This window comes from Cibotium barometz, chromosome 16 (genome assembly GCF_041138505.1).
Source record: "Cibotium barometz isolate CiBa-2024 chromosome 16, ASM4113850v1, whole genome shotgun sequence".
NCBI lineage: Eukaryota > Viridiplantae > Streptophyta > Polypodiopsida > Cyatheales > Cibotiaceae > Cibotium > Cibotium barometz.
The window spans coordinates 51,992,466-52,013,115 of NC_141061.1; the positions used below are offsets into that span (position 1 = coordinate 51,992,466).

Genomic DNA, 20,650 nt, shown 5'->3' on the forward strand with positions numbered 1-20,650 from the left:
AGAGACCTTGTATTACAAGTCAGTACAATGTGATTTAGGGTGGATGTTGGTGAGTGAAGCCATATATCACATTGTACTGAATTAAAATATACATAATTTGTTTAGGTATATAACTTACGCTCATAATCATTTGAGAACACACCTTAAAATTTGCAAAGGGATGGAGACTGTCACGAGTCAGTATATTGGGAAGATTATTGATATCATGCTATTGCAGGAGGATAGGAGAAGTGCCAACACCAGAAGAGCAAGAGTATAAGAAAATAGTTGCACAAAAAAATCCAAGAGTTTCTAAAAAGTCACACTATAAATAATGCATGTGGGAATGCTTTATCCCTCAGTCTTTACACATGGTAGGCATACATTGGTGGGCCATGTTCTTTTACATGTGGGACAAACATGTGTCACTCATGCATTCGATCATTCATCACTCATTGCATGCCATGTGCACCTATAATGCCATTACTTCTAACATCATCATGTAGTGTCATAGCTACTTAAGGTGTGACCTCTTTTGGTAAACCCTAAGCCATCAAATTTAGTGGCGAGCTTTTCTAAAATAGCACGTCTTATTTTTGCCTGTCTTCGTCTCAGCATGGTCTGCTCTTCGTCATCTAGCCATCTCATCTACTCATTCTTGTGGACAACATTTATGTTGTGATGAGTAAGTTTTTATTTCTCAATCTAATGTTTAATAACTCATGCGTCTTATTCACAACAACGAGCTCAATTTTTTCATTCATGTTCAACATCACATATCATGTTGTATTGAATAAGGTGATTTCTTGTGTACTTTTGTAGACTCCAACACCGCCCTTCCACTAGTATAATCACGACAACGCGGATAGCGCCCTACACACTTATGGGTTCTCCTCTCACGTTATATTGATTGGTACACATACTTGTTAAATAGGTGTTTAAGATGTGTAGAAGCACTCGTATGCATTTTAGAGTCTCCTTAATTGTGAATTAAATATAACCTGATGTGGGGGATTCAATGTGTTGGATGTCTTCCTATCATGTTGTAGTGATTTTTATCCAAGTTTTCCTTGTTTGTCATTTAAGCCAATTTTGCATGTTGAAGCTTCTTTAATTGTGAATTTAGTACAACGCGATGTGGGGGTTCAATCTCAAGGTGATTCTACAACCTCTAGGATATGTGGTTTGATATAAACAGAGAAAGTTTTAGAAGCTTCACTCCTACTTCCGATTTTCCTAACATCTAAATTAAAATAGAAATACCTTGGTGCATCACTACACATCAATTGGATCTCTTATCTAAGAAAGGCCAATGGCGGGTCTCGACCTTGTGAGGGGATTACAACACCTATGATGGAATAATGAGCTCCATCACACATGTCTTGATCCAAGCTTTTCCAGACACCTCTCCAAATTTGCCATCTTGTCTAACAAAATCGCATGCATAATGTTTACCTCGCAATGAAATACCTGCTCATAGAAACAACAAATGCTAAAAATTAACGGATGTCACGCTTAACAGAATTTGCTACAAACACAAACAAACATTATGTTTTGATTTCACCTGAACGCAACATTTGGCATTGTTACTTTGCATTCAATGGCATCTTCTACAAAGATCCTCTTTACATCCTTTCCCTCCCCCAAAAAATTATTCATCCAATCACTATCAAGTGACCTCACCACATGATGCAAACATCTGTGCAAAGGCGCCAAATGTATAAACCAACTTAGGTAGACGTCCTTAGAACCTATTGATGGTTTCATTGATGCATGCATATCTATTCTTATCTTATTCTTGCATGCTATAATGATGTCTATGCAAGAACAAACCCATTCTTTGCTAGACAATGGTGGTAGTGGGATAGTCTACTAGTAGACTATAGTCTACTAATATTATCATTTATATTATCCAAAACATACATGGAATCGTAAAAGAAGATTCCATGTGCTACTAAATGGCTGGGTGGGTTGCCATATAGCAATGTGCCTATCTCTACATGGAAGACATTAATTCTTCCACTGATGCACTCTGCATTTTGCCACTCCTGCACATTCAATGGATATAAAGCTACAAGAAAATTTTAATGCTTAGCTATAGAGCACAAAAAAGGTGTTAAATACAAAAAACAAAGACTACTTTTACTGAATCTTATTATTTGTCTTAGATCTTGTGCTTTCACCGTGATATAGCATTATGTCCTTGTGCATATAAGCATACTGCACGAGGACCTCTATTGCACCATTTGGCCGCCTTGCAAAACTCCAAGATCGTACATTTTTAATGCTTGTTAAGATCACCAATGTCTTTTAATTTTACCTTGAATGCTCCTTGAGTGTTGGGTCTCATAGTCGTAATCTAGTCTGACTTCCTGAATCGTTGAGGGATCTTGCTACCCCCATCAGCATCCTTCCTGTTTCAAAAGCTCCACACTTTCAATGCTGCAAATGCGTTTTCTCCTAGAGCTCATCTATAAAGGGACAACATGAAATTATTACCATTTCTTCGAAAGGCTCAACAATCTAAATAACTAAAATAAAACTTTAGAAAAATGTTGTGAATCTTGTACTCGGTTCTCCTTGTAGTCAAGTGTTGACAAATAACCCTGTAAGTTTTCACAAAAAACATCATGGTCAATAAGGTTCAACAGACAAATATAACAAACAAAATAAAATCACAAAGAAATCAGGATTATCAAATATAGCTTAAAGAAGTTTACTAGACTATTAAGATGGAAGAAAAAAGAGGTTGAGAGAAGAAGAAGAAAAGATGAAGCAGCTATGACAGAAATGAGTGACACACTTGTAAGAGAGGCAGGAAACAAAGAGAACAAAGTTTAAATTGTGGAGAAAGTAAAACTTGAGATTTTGTTATCTCTAGACTAGTTTTCAATCAGCCTAGCCTCTTTTCCTGATACCTTCTGAAATATGTTGTTTTTAAAGTTTGGTAGGTGGTATGGCCTCACATTCTTCTATTTTTGGAGTTTTATGCCAATATATTTTATTCCTCTTTTGAGCTCAAAATTGTGGGGCCCACTCTAACAAAAAAGATCCATGTTACATGGATATAGAATCCAAGCGCTCTCATTGGCTGGCCTTATATTTTTTAATTGGCTCCAAAAGGGTTCATTTGGAGTTCGAATTTTCCTTAATGCTTTCTTGAAGCATGGTGATGTCAGCGAAAAGAAGGGAAGCATTACAGAGAGTCTGCGGCTTGGGTGAATTTTGGAGTACCAAACACTACGAACCTTGGTATTATGCGGCATTACTTTGACCTTTTTTGGGCAACCCAACCTTACTGGATCAGCACGGATAGAGGTAAATGTTATGCCTTGGAGGGAAATGCGCTTGATGGAATCATTGTTGAGTGTAAAGATTTCCATTTGGGCACATGGATCCGACGGCTCCATAGACCACGATTGGCCCATGTGCCCATATGACTAGGCAAGATCGAGGCATCTCTGGCGGCATCTTCACAAAGTCCCAGCATGCCGCAGATGGAGAGCTAATAGCCCTTGTGAGTATTCGGATGCCAAAATTGTGCTTTATGGAAAGAAGGCTAGAATAAGCAAGAACAAGACTGAATAAAGAAGTTAAGACAATAGGATCAAAGGCATCCATGCAAAGCGTTGGCATGGGGCATGGATGGGTGTCAGTGGGGCAAATGGATATCAGTGAAGAGGGTTGACTGCACATTGAAAATTTGCCATGGTTTGCTTATAAGTGGAAGATGATGATTTGGATTTGGTGGTAATGAGATTTATGGTTTGGAAATTAGCTATTCGCAGCACGATATACATGCAAAACAAGCCCCGTTGTACCAGCTCTACCCTCCATGGGGAGAACTCTACCCACTTAGTGGAGGGGAGACAATCAAGCTCTTTTCTTTTCATACTCACACACACCCACATAGCGACACACATAGACACACACACACACAAACAAAAAATCTAGAGAACCAGGACCTCATAGTGCATTAAAATAGGTGTTGTGGTGGTGTGAACATGTCAATAGAGAGAAAAGCTCTCTCTCTCTCACACAACCTCTCCTTGCACAACCTTGAGCTCGTACCCTTCTCCTCGTAGATAGGGAGGTCTTGAACATCTCCTAGGATGACGATCTTAGTGACCATCAAAAAAGTCGTATTGCCATTCCCATCTTCTTGGCCCCTTGCGATCAAATATTTCTTACTAACTATTCTATAGATTTTTGTTAGCACTAAAAAGAATATGCACCCACTAGCTTCCAAAGCTAATGTTTGCGAGAAAAATCAGCCTTCCTTCTCAATCAACTCCTTTACATCCTCAGTGGGGATTGCCGAGAGTGTCAAAGTTAGTCTTGTTGTAGTTGGTGACGGTTGAAGTTTGTAAGTAGGTCTTTCAATGTCCAAGGAACAACGATAAATGTGAAAGATAGCCTCATTTCCAAGTAGAACAACTACATCAGTGTTTTCAAGCAATGAGTGGGTTGACAACACACTGTTATATGGCTCCACCCCTAAGGTGGACACCTAAGGAGATGGATAGATAGTAAATCCCCACTTTTATTTCTTCTCATAGTCTATAGACAACCTCTCCAAGAGAAGTGAAGCACGACCAAAATGAGTTCTATTGGAGACACACACACACACACACACACACATAAGGGCTAGAGAGCCTAGGGGTGAGGAGTGTGAGAGAAGAGAAAGGTTTGTTCATCATCACTGGAGCAAGAGCTCAAGGGTACAAGAGTACAAATGAAAAACAAACATAAATTGTGGTTGAGGTTGCTTATATACTAGCTAACCCTACGGTGTCCATTTACACACTTGGATGGCCATGGGGGAAAAACTTGGTGGGACAAAAGTGCCCATGGTCATCCATTCACACCTAGATGGCCATGGGAAAAAACTCGATGGGATAAAAGTACAATGGTATAAGTGCACATACTTACAACAATACTACTATAAAACTATCAAACCCCCTATAGTAAAAATGTGAGGTTTATAGAGATTACAGATTAGTCTCTGAAAGGGATAATTTTCAAATGATAAGGCTTTAGTGAAAAGATCTACAACATTGTCATGTGTGTTGTAATACATCAGATTGATCTCACCTACATGGAGTCTCTCTTTCACATAGTGGTAGTGCACTTCAATGTGCTTGGTCATGGCATGAAAGATAAGATTCTTGGCTACTATCATTGCACTTTGACTATCATTGAGATTTGAAGTAGGAGTGTCTATTGAAACACAAAGATCCTTCACCATCAGTCTTATCAACCATACACATTTACAGTGAAAGCTGCTCTGTATTCAGCTTCATACGACAAGGTTGCCCACGGTTGGTTTCTTCTTGCTTAGCCAAGAGATGTATGATTGTCCAAGGAAGAAGCAATTTCATACCATCTGTTATGGGGCATAGTCCCCCAGATCTCGCAGGCTCTCCTGAGTGGACACGATGTGGGAAGCTCTGTAGTGCAAAAGACCAAGATTTGACTTTTCAAAATTTGAGGTTAGCCTTAAAGGTTGTAATCAAATCCTCAATGGTTTCCTATCACTAGCATATCATCGAAATAAAGAATAGTAACAAGCAAATCTTGCTTGTCCTTTTTGATGAGTGCCTTCTATTAGATTGTTTTGAAATCCATGTCCAATTAAATAGGCTTTAGCAAACACGAGAGAAGATGGCAGGTAGACAGAGGTGGTGTGAGTAAGGATGAGCGAAGGTGAGTGGTTAGCAAACAATAGGATGCAAGGAGGAGAAGGCCTAAACAACATCAAAAAATGAGAGGATAAGTGCTAGCAAAGAAACAAAGTAGAATTTGGGGTGACCATGCAATGTGAAGGAGCAAGCAGGAGAAGGTGGCAAGAGTAGGAGATGGAGGTGTGAAGGGGGGCCGTAGGAGCAATGTAGGTGTGAAGTAGGTGTGAAGGGGGTAGTTTGAAGGGTGGAAATAGGAGATGGACATGTGAACGGGGGGGAGGAGTGGGCGAGTAGGAATTTTTCTTAAGATGGGGCGAGCATGAAAAAGGCTAAGGACGAAAGAAAGGGAAATAAGTGAAGATAAAGGGCAAGCAAGTTGCTTTTTTAATAGAGGAGCCTACCGAGAAAACAACTTTTAGGACTCTTTTTAATCTTTAGCTTTTGGGGATTTACTAAAAAAGGGTGGGAAAAGACGTTTGTGTGTGTATGTGTTGAAAAAATTGAGGCTTTTGATTATGCCACTTTGCATCAGCATTGTTCTGCTTCCAATGCTTGACCTACCCGGAGTCTGATTTCAACATGTAGGTGTCTCTAAAGTGAGCTTTGTGATGAAAACTTCAACATGTAGGTGTCTCTGTCTTAAAATATGAGCTTCATTCAACATGTAGTTATCTCTATCTTGCTCTCTCTCATTGTCAAGAAAATACAAAAGACATTATATGTAAGATGCACTTATTTAAGAGTAAGCACACCTCACCATGCATCCCCACCCATTAAAATTTAATCTAAATTAAAATTATATGTATATGTGCATATATACACACACACACACACACATAGATATATGTATGTATAGGTCTATGTGTCTAAATATATATTAAAACATAATATTATATAAATATTCACGTGTGTGTGTGTATGAGAGAGAGAGAGAGAGAGAGAGAGAGAGAGAGAGAGAGAGAGAGTTTTATGTGGAAGAGTGTGTGAGAAAAGACAAGGAGCATGTGTGTGTGTGTGTGTGTGTGTGCAAGAAAGAGAGAGAGAGAGAGAGATTTCTATATGTGAGAGTGTGTATGTGGGGGGAGGAAAGTGTGCATTTGCAATAGTACATGCACGGGTGTGTAATGTGTGTGTGGGTGTGTGTGTGTGTGTGTGTGTGTGTGTGTGTGTGTGTGTGAGAGAGAGAGAGAGAGAGAGAGAGAGAGAGAGATTACATGTAAGATGCATTTATGCAAGAGTGAGCACACCTCACCACGCATCACACCTCACTACACATCCCCACCTATTAAATTTTAAAATTATATATGTGTGTATAAATTTATTTATATTTATAAATACACACACACACATTCAAATATATATATATATATAATACTATATTTTATTATATTTAGACACATATACCTATATACATACGTGTGTGTGTGTGTGTGTGTGTGTGTGTGAGAGAGAGAGAGAGAGAGAGAGAGAGAGAGAGAGAGAGAGTTTATAAATAGGAGACTGTGAGAAAAGGGGAGGGGACACGTGGTAGTTGGAAGAGGGCCAAGTGTTGGGGTAGGGGAAAGAGTGAAGTAGGTGTGATGGAGGAGGGGAGGAGCCATGTGTGGTGAGAGAGAGAGGAGGAGGAATAGGTGGGGGGAGAGAGAGGAATGTAGGGATATGTTAAGAGAAGAAATTTGAAATAAATAATATAATACAAAAAAATAAAGATATATAATAAGTAAATGTAAAATATATAGAATAAAAATATATATAACAAAAATATATAAACATAAAATAAGTAAGGATATATATAAAAACTATACTAATATATTATAATATAATGTTATATGTATATAATATACATAAGTATAAATAAAAAAATTAAAGAGAGAGAGAGATATATATATACTAAATATATAATTATATATTATAAATATATATATTAATATAATAAAAATATATAATTAATAAATAAAATAATAAAATTAAAAATATTTATAGTAAATATATAATCACACACATACGTACGCATACATAGTCGCACAAGTGCATGTAGAGTGTGTGTGTGTGTGTGTGTGTGTGTGTGTGAGAGAGAGAGAGAGAGAGAGAGAGAGAGAGAGAGAGAGAGAGAGAGAGAGAGAAAGAGAGCCACTCCCCTTCCACGTGGCCAAAGGTGAGGAGGGAGAGGGCCAAGGGAGAAAGGGGAGAGATTCATTTTGTCTCTTTTTCAAATTTGATATTTTTCATCTTATCTCATTTCAATTCTTGAAAGGCAAGCTATCCCTTCTTACCTAATGATTTCCTTGAGAGAGAAAATAGGGGCCTCTCTCTTAAAAGGTGAGCTTCATGATGAAAACTTCAACATATAGGTGTCTCTCTTTCTCTCTTGTGTTGTTGTAGGGAAAAGAAAAGACATTATATGTAAGATGCACTTATTTAAGAGTAAGTACAACTCACCACACACTTGCACCCATTAATTATGTGTCAAGAAATAAACCTCACAATATGCTCTCGGTCCTTTAGAAATCTCAGTGAGCATTGTCGACATGGAAAGTCGATTGAATCAGCAATCCAAAACTGTAGTGATCAGAGAACGGAATGATCTAAACACGAGATCCGCAATCCAAATAGAAAATGAGATCAACGATCTAAATAGAAATGATTTAAAAATGAGATCAAAAATCCAAAAGTAATAGTGATTTCATAATTTTAGATTAGTGGATTGGAACTATTAATTTTTGGATTGGCACGATCGAAACTATTAATTTTGAGATCAAAAAAAGGTAATGATCTGAGACTTGGGAATGGCAATCCAAAAATTTTGGTGATCTGAAATTTGGAATTGGCAATCAGGATTTCAAATTGGTGAGACACATGGGTGTAGTGATTTTCTTTTTTGGTTTTTTCTTCTTTGATGAAGGTGAAGGTGTCAATGTGGACCCCAAAAATTTCAAGAGGTGCCCCCCGATCTACAAAGTAGGATACAAGGCATATTGGTGAGAAGATTTGGGTGGCTATGACCTTTGGTAGTGGAGGTAGAGTCTTTGGAACTAGCTCTTTTTGTGGCTTCTTAAGAATGGTCACGGGTTTGGTTATGGCCTTTGACACACTCTGAGGTTCCTTTGCTGGTTCTATGCTGACTCTTGAATGGAGTCATGTGGCGAATACTCTCAGGCGGGGTTAGTGTTCATTCCCACCTACTCAAGTACTTGCTCTAGTTCTCAACCTACACCTTCCTTACAAGTTCTTGGGCTTGTTTCATTCGCTTCTCCTCCAACATGGGGTTGTAGTATTCTTTGAGTTTCTTTGGAGGGTTTGTTCATTCAATGGGGTTCTTCTCTTTGGGAAGAGCTGGTTTTAGCAAGAGATCATCCATTGTCTCTCCACACCAGGGAGGTAACTTCAAAGCTATCATCAGAACCACTTTTCATGGTCACTACGTCATTACCCTTGATAATTAATCATGCATTGCATTTTCACGTTCATCGAGTATTGTTGTACTGGCATGGTTTCAGGAGGAATCGGTTGGGGAGAGGTGGGTATGGCATTGGTGGCAGTCTGTATATGCCTCTTGGTATAGGGTTTTGAAAGATATGGGCACTGGACTAAGTGCCAATTGAGAAGCATGTGGTATGGGCAACAAGGCTAATGGATTCTTTGGTATGGGCAATAAGGTTTTTGTGGTATGAACAATGAATGGGTTGTATCGTGGTTCCCATGGCGTTGGCGATGAGCAAAATTTTGTTGGTCTCTAGGTGTCAACATATTAAAACTCCATATTTGTATGATTTTGATGGGCAAGTTTCACACCATACAATATCTATCCATGGTGGAAATAAGTGTGGGTGTCCAGCTTGGGGAGTTGGATGGGGTTGACCTTAAGGTCGCTCTTGTGGGTTGGCCCTATCATCGCTGCTAGCCTAAATGGTTGAGTAGATTTTCTACCAACTCATCCGTGCTCATGTCCTTGACTAGGACTCTAGCTGGTGCTATGGGGAACCCCCTTGAATGTTAAGGCTTTGGATGACATGGCCCCTATCTCTTGGTCTAGGTGGATGACTTTTACATCCTTGTCTTGGAGATTATTTGCTAGGTCTATTGTCTTGCGACCAACACTCATCAAAGATGTAGTGCCTAGACCTATAGATATGGTCATGAAGCTTGCTCGATGAGAACGATCATAAATCAAAGCAATAAGTAATCTAGTCTCTCATGGAGATACTTGGTTCTAGCACTGTAGTCCCACATTGTTTTGCCCTCCTCTTGCTTGAGGTTATAGATTTGTGCAATGGGGCTCCATTTTCTCCCCTAGGCTAGAATCCCACTATGAATGTGTGTCTAAAGACCTCATAGGTGGCCTTTTCATGTGGGTTTAGAGACCTAAACCATTGGCTTGCTTTTCCTTCAAGGCAAAGTTCGAACGAATAGATCCTTGTGGCATCATCAATCCTTTCCATGGCCTTATAAATTTGATCGAGCTTCTCTAGATAATGGGATCTCCAATTCCATCAAATTTGGTCATCATCTTGAGATGTGAGATTGGCTTTGTTTTGTCCAACTCTGAGTCTCTAGGTATTATGTTTGTGGCAACCCCCCTTCCCATTTCAAACACCATCCTAAGCATGTCTTTTGTGTATTCACAGGGCAGTGGAATGTAAGGGAGTGGTTGCACAAAACTCTCTATTTCAAGGTTTGAAATTTCTTGCCCCATGGGGTTGGACTATGGTGTTTCTAATAGTACCCATCCTACATCAGCCTAGCTTTGAGGCTAATGGCCTGCTAACGGCTATTGAGGACACGTTATGCAAATACCCTTGTGGATCCCTTTGCTTTAAGGTAGCCCCAGACATTGGCTCTTTACCCTTCCTCATGTTCCATATTCCTCATCCGAATGGAGAAGAATTGGAACTTGGTTCCTAATAAAGCTACTTCTACTATAATAAGCTTATGTGGAGAGAGGGACTCTTGCTTACATTGTGTGCTCTTTTCATTGTGGGTTTTCAGGAACAGTTGTCCCTAATTATACACAACAAAGGAGACATATCTCGAAATTATTGTAAATTGTGAATATTGGCCTGCTTGTTGGTTGTGGTCAACTTAGGATAATCAGCTCAGGATCGACAACAAATGTTTAAAACATTGTGGCATTCGTGGAACTTGGTTCATGATAAAGGTGCTTCTATAATGAACTTATGTGGAGAGTGGTACTTTTGCTTGCATTGTGTGTGCTTGTTATTGTGTGTTTTGAGGAACAATTGTCCCTAATCATACACAACAAAGGAGATATGTCCCAAAATTACCATAATATTGAATATTGGGCTGCTTGTTGGTCATGGTCAGCTTGGGATAATCCAACTCAAGATCGACAACAAAGGTTTAGAATATTGTGGCATTCGTGGTTTGATTACTTTCTTAAGGTTTATGGTCGTGCTCTCCCACTCCCTCACTGGAGCTTCATTGGAAGATAGGGTGGTTTAATAATGCCTTCTTTATTTATGGCATTGTTTACAGAGCCAATTGGTGAATCTGAAGTTTAGAGGACCGTGTGCGAAGACTCATATTTCCAAGTATGTGTTTTGTTGGCTTATTTCTTCCCAAATCTCCTCGCTTGAGGTGGATCTTACACGGAGTGTATCCTTCTTAACAGGGTAGCACTTAGTTGAGTCTCATGGGTCGTTTGCTAGGATTGAAGACTTGGTGGGTTTAAGGAAGTGTGGTTTGATGTACTATAGTTGACTATATTTATCATTTCTAACAATTAGTCTAGATCATGTTTTCATATCGTGTTTCACTCTAGTGAAACAGGTCCCTAGTGCTTCTTGAAGCTTCTTGAAGCAGGTCTTAAACTCATTTTAGACACGTCTATTCTACTCATCTTTTCATATCGTGTTTCACTCTAGTGAAACAGGTCCCTAGTGCTTCTTGAAGCAGGTCTTAAACTCATTTTAGACACGTCTATTCTACTCAAGTTATGAAAAAACATTTTTTTTGTAACACAAAAAACATTATTTTTATTTAGTTTTAAGTTTTTTGGTTTTTTGAACCTCTTTTTTTTTTGTCCATGTCTCTAGGTTCACGTCTTTAGACTTGCATGTTAGGCTCATGTCTACAAGTTCACGTGTCTAGGCTCATGCCTGCAAGCTCATCTCTCCAAGTTCTCATCTCCAAGCTCACACCTTTTTTGTATCAACTAGGCTTACGTATTTTATTTTTATAAAATAGGTCAACCTGGGGCATGGAATTTTATGCACTAGGTCCGTGACACGATTAGTGTACAATTATTATGTAATAATTATACTTTAATATTCTAATAAATACAAAGGACAAGAATTTTCCTTGAAAATTTAGTTATTATATAGATTGTATGACAAGAAAATCCTTAAAGGACATGAGTAGGTGTGTCCTTACAAGTCTTTAAGGTAGTAATATTGGTCGGTACAATATTAGGTATACCTACTCTAGACTCACGTTTGGTTGACTCATGACTTCACGTCTCTAGGCTCATGTGTGTTGACTCATGTCTTTTCTTGTGGGACTATGGGCTCATGTCTCCCAACCCAAGAAACTAGAACATCCTAATATAAATAGATTTCATATTAAAATCAAGCACAACAACTAAACGCATCTAATGACTCTAAAACTATATGTTTTTTGGAGTGTCATTACCGAATGGGGTGAAGGGAGAGCTTACCTTATCCTTACCAAATCATGTGTCATTGGGCCTTGCCTTTAGAGTCACAATTGTAACTTCCCAATGTGGGTGCACTAGCTCGTCCCCGTCCTCACGTCCTCACTCCGTTGTGTCACACTAGAATGCTCCTTGCCAATAGGGCGTACCTAGATGGATACAAATAGAGATGGTACCTAGATGGATACACTAGCTTGTCCCCGTTGTCATGTCCTCACTCCGTTGTCACACCTGAATGCTCCTTGTCAATAAGGTAAAGAGAGAGCTCTCTTTACCTAGAGGGATACAAATAGAGATGGTCCTTTGCGATGGTTCTCTCTCACAAAAGGTTGGGGAAGAAGAAGCTAATGGAAGAGGGAAACATATAAGTAAACTTATTCAAGCAAGCATCTATCTAGCATGCATGAATCCAATAGCATACAAGCAAGAAAGACTAGAGAAAAGAAGAGCTCACAAGTATTCCATTTACAAGGGAATAATAGTGTATATTGTAAAAAATGACTTATATACAAGTGACTAGCTTTCACACTAGACCGTCCAAACTTAAAAATGGCCCAACTTCTATTACTAGTCTTAAGCAAGTATATACACAAAGTCCTTAGAATTTTCCTATTTAACATTAAGCACAAGGTGAGTCAAGCCAGGAAGATGGCAAAGCGCCTTATGGTAGGTCCCCATGTTAACCTACGGAGTGGTTTCAGGAACATATAAGGCACCTTGCCTTGTTCTTATTGCCAAATATGAAAAGTCTAAGGATTTTGTGTATATACTTGCGTAAGACTAGTAATAGAAGTAGGTCCATTTTTAAGTTTGGTTGTCCTAGTGTGAAAACTTGTCACTTGTATATAAGTCATTTTTTATAATAAGCAACATACAATTATTTCCTTGAGGTAGAATACTTGTGCGCTCTTCTCTTCCCTCTTCTTGCTTTGCATGTATGCTATTTAATCTTGCTTGCTTGATGAATACATGCTAGATAGGATTGTTTGTAAGTTTTCTATTTACTTTAGCTTCCTCTTCTTCCCCCACCTTTTGTGAGAGAGAACCATCTCGCAAAGGACATCTCTATTTGCCTCCATCATGGTGAAGAGAGCTCTCCCTTCACCTCTTCACAAAGGAGCATTCCAGTAGTGTGACAATTGAATGAGGACGCGACAGACAAACCCACGTTAGGAAGTTACATTTGCAGTTTGAAGGCAAGGCCCAACGACACATGTTTCAGTAAGTCTAAGGCAAGCCCTCGACTTAAACAATATGAAACGTGATAGAAAAAGGTAACACAACTAAATGTCTACTTCAAAGTAGATGCTAAAAATACTTTACTATAAAAACTAGATTTAATACCTATGGGGCATTTGCTCCTCATCCTCTACAACAAGAGTCTCCCAATCATGAGCAAGACATGGCACATCCCAATACCTTTGAATGATTTTGACTACCTCTCATTACAAGTTTGTGTTGAATTGTTGGGAACGAAGACTCAAACATCTCGTTTATATCACTCCAGATGCATCCTCCCTAACTCTAGATGAGCAACGTGATGATCTGGGGTAAAATATCTCCAAGAGATGCATTTGTACACTATCATGGGATATGGTGTTGAGAAATGTGGTGCCATGGAGCACCACAAGGAAGGTAGGGAGTGAGTCACATGAGCAAGAGAAGAAGCATGCACATTAGATAAAGGAATAGACTAAGGGTCTAATATCAAAGGTTGATTTGTATTGTCACTTGTAAAAGGTGAAGTCAATGGTCAAAAGGTGACACATGGAAAGCACAAGGTTGCACATGTAGTGTGAGCATTAATGAACACATTGTTGGCACTAGGGTGCACAAAAAGCATGGATTGGAGTCCTTACCAAGACTATAAATATGGGTGTATGAAACGTGATTATAACAACGAGATTATGGAGTTTGTACCTTAATCATTGTATCATTGATTAATCTTATCTTAATCTCATATTAGCATTTTCTTAGTCTTTCATCATGGGCTTAATCACTTGCTATGAGCCTCCTTAGATCCTCATTTTTAACATATGGGATACCCTAGTATGTCGCTCAAAGCTAGAAGCATGCATGTTCTCTTCTTGCAATCCTCTATAGCTTGGAAGAAAGAGCTAACAAGGGTACTTGTCTCTCTAATACTCTCCCTAGCACTTAATAACTATCCTAGTCTCCACCATAAGAAAGAAACCCATGCAATGTAGATGATTGTATTATTGAATAAAACTTGAGACAGGCCCAGAGTCCTCCTAAAAAGGGAATGAAACCTTCTACATATATCATTATAGACATGGCATTTAAAAAGGTAGTGCTCCTCTCTCAATGTCTCCAATGTTATAAAATGTACAAATGGCTCTGAGCATAGAAATAACATTTATTCCTCGTGAGTGTCGCTCCCGAGAAAGCTCCATTTTCATTGATCCAACTTTGATATGGCGAATGGCTATCCTAAAAGCATATGAAATATGCTTATATAGATATCATGGCCTTTGGATGAATCCTTGTGGAGAGTTAGAGTGGAATGGACTGTTTTTCTTCTAGGTGGTTGCTATGAGCTTTCTGAAGGAATATAGTCAGAGACCTTGTGATTAGTCAAGCTCTTTGAAAGATCTGGTGTAGAATGGAATGTTGGTCAGCTCGCCATGGCCATCAAGCAGATCTGGGCGGCCCTTGGGGAGCTAAATTGGCCCCCATCGAGGCATGAGTTTCAGGGTTCCATCAGCACTACAGCTCAATCCATGCTCGAAAGCCACGTAGCTCAAGGATGTCCATCCAAATCATATAATCACGATCCTATCTCGTAAGGTTAAGGTACAAGTCATTAAGACTAAAATGAAAGGGTCACCTAGTACTCGTGTAGTCCCATCCTATTCCAATATTTGCTAGTTGTATTGAATGAAATTGATCAAATTTTTGAGAGAGACCAATTCCAAAGGTATGTGACTATTTTGGAAGTTTGCATCAAAAGGCACATAATTCAGCCAAGATGATCTAGTGAGGTACTGATCAGGTTTGTTCCTAATGAGTAATTAACATAATATAGTCTCTCATGGTTTGCTCCTAATCAGTCTATCGAACATAATATTTTGGAGCATCTCAATCTCCGCCCATTCAGTTTTATCCTTATAAAGATGGCTGCAAGACATACCATTTAGTCAAATAAATAGGCTCTTTGTGTAAGGTCCTAGAAATGATCTTGAAAACATTACCTCTCAAGAGGTTCCGAGGAACCATACCCCTGACTAAGGTGACTACTCTCATTTACATAAAGAGAAGAATGAACTTGAAAATACCACTTCCAAATATGTGAGCGCCCCACTGTTTGTCCAACCCCCTGGAGTGATGACAAAATCACCACAATGTCATGCATACAAGAGCACGGATATAGTGGCTTGTTCCAACAAAAAGCCAGAACCCCTGAATCGTTGAATGTATTCATCAATGCAAAATCCAGAAGAGGTGGAGGCAGTGAGGAGCTCTAGTTCATCCCAATGTTGCTTTGTAATCGATTGCACCTAAAATAATATTATGTTCTCTTGCCCGCATATATTCTCACCATGACTGTTGAGTAGCTATTGGGCTCCACAGGATTTCCAACCTTGTGAATACAAATAATGGTAGAAGATGACCAAGCATGAGAAAAACCCTTACATATTGCTCTAGTGATTCATGTAGATAGCACTAATGCAAGGACTTCCCAAGAATTTTCCATCGGTCCTTCAGAGTCCATCCTGATGAGGTTACTCATGCAATCTGCTTGCATTCTCAACAAAACTCTTCCAACAAATGAACCTTTGCTTGGCTCTTTTTGTCATCCATAATCGACCTATTGCTGCTTGTAGCAGCTTGCTGCAATTGATTCTCATTACCTCTACATTCATCGTCGTAACACTTATCCTGAGGAATGTAACTTACAACAGATTTACCTTTGATTACAGGGATGGCTACTTAGTGTTAGATACCAAACTCTATCATCTAATGCGGGCAGATGTCAGCCCATATGCAGGTGGTGCACCCACTAAATTACAACTTGGAGCCACTTGAGTTGAGCCCTTGAGAGCTGCTGCTATGGGCCATTAAATAATTTGGGTGTAGCACAAACGGGATAAATTCTGGATGCAACTAGAATTTCATCCTGCAAGAAATATACATGCAAACCATTCTCTTTTAAAATGAAGCGGTTCACAATTTTTTCCTTTTCAGAATAAATTTCTTCTTTCTTGATCAAGAATTAGGCCCAAGATGTTTTATTCAAAACTCACTGTTGACTCGTACAAAGTAGGTATTTAATTAGCATTTTAGATGATTCAACCTGAGATAGACTTCTTAAGGTTTGCACACAAAAAAAAAGAACCACAAATTGTACCTGCATATATGAGATACATCAACAAGGCGTGAATCTCACATATCTTAGATAACAGTAATGTGTAAATAGCCCCTAATGGAGCAATGCCCTCTAGCTATGTCAACTGCATCCTTTTGCACCCTTGCAAAAGGTGACAAGGTCTACATCCTTTGATTAAATGCACTGAGAATCTATGATGATTAAGACAGCCTTCTACAGCAACCTTCTCTTGGGTTTGTGACATAGCTTCTGAGGTGCAATCATTAACTGAAAAGTTTTGAGTTGAATGTAAGGCTTATAAAACCTAATAATATGAGAATATTCCAGCAATAGAAGCTTGGTTGGTGACAAATCAATCTTCTCCTTCCTTTTGCAAAGCAGTAGTCAGAAAAGGTTCACTTTGATAATTTGAGTATGGGGGAACGTCAAGAGCGACCTTGGCAATGCGCCCATCTTCATGGATTCTTTCCACAAGAGCTTCCAATGAAGGAAAATTTGCCTGTGTGAGAATGCAACAGAGAAGAGGTCAATATAAGGTTTGTGTTAGTGTAAAATTTATGCACATTTGTTTACAACATTCAGGGTTTTTCAGCAAAATAGAGGAGACTATGGTGTACCTCTGGACGGATGTAGCCGACTACAACCAAACGAAGCTCCTCTGCATAGAAGTCCTCGGGAAATTCGTGCAGCAACCAAGGCTCCTGCAGAAGAGTGTGATGTGAGCAGCCAATACAGCATGTGCGCACAACAAGCCCTTCTTTCTCTTTGTCGCAGGGTTCAAAAAAGAAGCTTCAGTTGAGCACTTTTTTGGATCTGTCAGTTCATGAAAGCCTTCATTCCTCTCTCGCAAGGCTACCTATTAGTCTGGACACAATATATCACCTGGCCTCGCTGTTAACCATTAAGCTGGCTGGCCACTCATGCAGAACAATTACATGTCACTTTTTGTTGAATAAATATTGAGACTCCACAATCCAAATACTTAATACGGCCTTGTTGTTGGTAGAACTTGGGCAAACTTAGACAGCTTGAAAGAGCCATGAGGCCACCGCAGGCACAGCTCCCCAGGTGGTGAACCAGAGGCTCTTCCCACCTCCTCATAGAACCATTATGAGCATTTACCACAGGATCCACCCTCAGTGATGAGAGAGGATTCAGCAGCCCTTCAGTCCCAGAGGGGGAGGGCCCCCACTGCCCCCCTGCACGAGTTAAGAGGGACTGCAGAGGCAGAAGCCCACTCAGCCCCAGATGTCCTCAGAGGAGCCCCTGACAGCAAGAGACCCCCCCAGTTCGTCCCCAGGCCCTCACGATCCCTCCTTCACCCCCTCCCCCTCCGGGCCGCCTCAGCATCTGCTATTTCCTCTCTTGAGGCACCAACCCCTGTTTACACATCATCTGCCTCTCTTTCGTACAGCACCGCCGCCCCTAATCCAATAGCCTAAGCTAGGTACCAATCAGGCACTTCTCCAACCTGGCCAAGACCGTATAGCCTCGGCCATCTCCACCCTTCCCCGGATACCTCGGCAGCCCCCCTCAAATCATGGGCCACCCAATGGATCACATTCCTGCCCATACACATGCTCTCACACGACCACAATGTGGCTCTTCTCAGCATCTACACGGTCCTCCAGCACTCCCATCCCAGGGGCAACTGTCGTCTCCTTCACCACCACCACCACCACCTCCCCTACCCCCCAAAAAAAACGGCTGGGCTCCACCATGGCAATACTCTGAAGCCCCTTGAGATGCAGATTATCTGATGAATAAAGAGAAGGGGTGCAGGTCCTATTTATAGGCAAATTCGTGTCCAGTTGGCCAGCCATTTGCAAGCCTCCATGTGAAATTGAATTGACATATTGCTCCATGGATGGCTGGGGGAATTTTATTGATAAGAGAGAGTCATAAAAGTCAATGTGTTCACATTTGGCTAAAAGGGTGCCCAAACCTTAGCCCCTTTGCCAGGCTGGTCTGGACATGCTTAGGCTCCCTAAAGCTGCCCTTTGGGATGCCCATGCTGCTGCTCACAAAAGCCTTTGCAAGTGCTTGCCTTGTACTTGCAGGTGGGTCACATTAAACCTGTCATTTGGGATAAGAATGCGGGCAGATAGTAAAGCTTTTCCCTTAGCTCACAATACACATTAAAGAACATCCTGAGCCATAGATGGGACCCATACCACAAGATGAATCAGCAGACTACCGGGATCCTGGAGGCCATAGACAAGTTGTCTTGCATTCCCTCATCAGGCATTTCTACATGATTTATTTCCATTTCACACTGTAGACCTAGTTATCATAGTGTAAATCTCATACCAGTGGCAACCTGCAAAGAACCACCTTTAGGCCTTGAATAGCTTACTATTGTGGGGCCACATTGGTGATAGGCACCACTCTATAATAGGGACCAATAGATATCCCACTTGCTGCTAGTGATAGCAGCAACAGATTGATAGTTTTCCAGGCCAAAGCTGAAAGTGATAAAATGCATAATCATGTGATCAAGGTATCATTAACAGGTGAGATTTCTTTAAGCAATCAAGGTATCATCGGTAGCACTTGAGAAAATGGGTGAGCTGTTTTTTATCAGGTATTCTGACAACATGACTAGTGAGTGTATTTGGCATCACAATCAACAAGGTGAAGAGGGCCAAGACCACCAGGCTTTGTGGTCAAATTGATCCCATCAGCAGCAACACGAGCACAGGACAAAATACATTACCGGAGTGCTGTGAGGCGATATTCTGAAGATCAGTAGTGAAATGCCTCTCCAAGATTAGGGTTGACTGTAAGGTTGAGAATCAGGTTTGTTAGCCGATAAGCAAGAAGAAAAAGCAAAAAGCTGAGATCTTAGTTCTGATAACTTGGTAACTGTTTTTTGTTCATATTGACACGTCCCTGAAATTTCACATGTTGCCCCAGAACCCGAGTCCCTTGAGAGACGGGGAAGCTGATTGACAGTACTGACAGCGCGCACAAGAATAGTAGAAAAAGGGCATCTAGAAGATAGGATCCAATTTTATACAGCAAGAAAAGTTCTGGATGATATCTCTCTAGCACTCCAAAGCAGCACTAAGCTAGATGAGCTGATGACCTGGTTTATCTTAGGCAGAGAGGTCCCTGCTCCCTTCAAGATAGTTCAGAGGTATGGCAAGTCTTTCTGGAAGTACAAGGGATGCCATAAGTTTGGAAAGATGAAAGCAGAAAACCAAGAGGATGCTGGGCGAATTTTTTGGTACATGGAGATACTTGTAGGAGAATATAAGCACAGGCAAATCCCACGTCTTAATTGTGTTACCTTACAAGCTGCTGTTCGACTTCACAGAAACCAAGAGAATTGGGTGCTATATCTGCTGGAAAGCAGCAACAGGCTAGTCAAAAGGTTGGGAGTTGAACTGGATATGTAACATGACAGGCATGTGCTACCTTACCTTTGCTTGCACTGGCAATGGTAGCAATTAGAGATGATCAGAAGTACTGGAATCAATAGCCCAGAGCCAGGGGGATTATGCTTATAGCAGATTTCTTGATGGAGATTTGATGTTGGCAAGATGTGATATGCAAAACCTCATCAAAAGGTGGTGCATGCTAGTGGGGTAAAGCAAGGTGGTGGGGCTATCACAAACAGTGGGCCGGGTACATTTCATCCCTTGGTATCACTAAAAGCAATCATTATAATTTATGGCCTTCCAAGTTGCTAGGTCATTCATTAGATATCCATAAACGCTTTGAATTAGTAATTAGGATTCACTTACGACTGTCTTCTCTGAATTGTCAAAATAAGGATTCCATCCCACACTCATCACCATCTTAAAAACCCCTCGATTAGAAAGGCCAGCCCACCCTAAGTATATACCGCAAACATGGTCTGAGAGAATGCTGGAAAATGCGGTCGTTGGCAGATTAGCTGCAAGCCATAAAAACATTTCACAAAATTAGTATTAGCAGTCAAAACCCTAAATACCGCAGACACGA

The 20,650-nt window shown here is 40.2% G+C and overlaps 1 protein-coding gene across 3 annotated transcripts in view; it reads right to left on the reverse strand.

The window, feature by feature from the left end:
- Positions 1–16,726: 16,726 nt before the first annotated feature.
- The window catches only part of FMN/FHY (riboflavin kinase/FMN hydrolase), a 56,979-nt gene continuing 53,055 nt past the window's right edge, over positions 16,727–20,650 (reverse strand). For 2 of the 3 annotated variants that reach the window (XM_086810701.1, XM_086810700.1), the window contains exons 8-10: positions 20,431–20,582; positions 17,299–17,382; positions 16,727–17,180 (exon numbers count right to left, since the gene is read on the reverse strand). In XM_086810701.1, coding sequence (XP_086666827.1) covers positions 17,034–17,180; positions 17,299–17,382; positions 20,431–20,582 — 383 coding nt within the window. In that variant the 3' untranslated portion in view covers positions 16,727–17,033. The remainder of the gene's footprint in view (positions 17,181–17,298; positions 17,383–20,430; positions 20,583–20,650) is intronic. The other variant, XM_086810702.1, reaches the window with a different exon arrangement.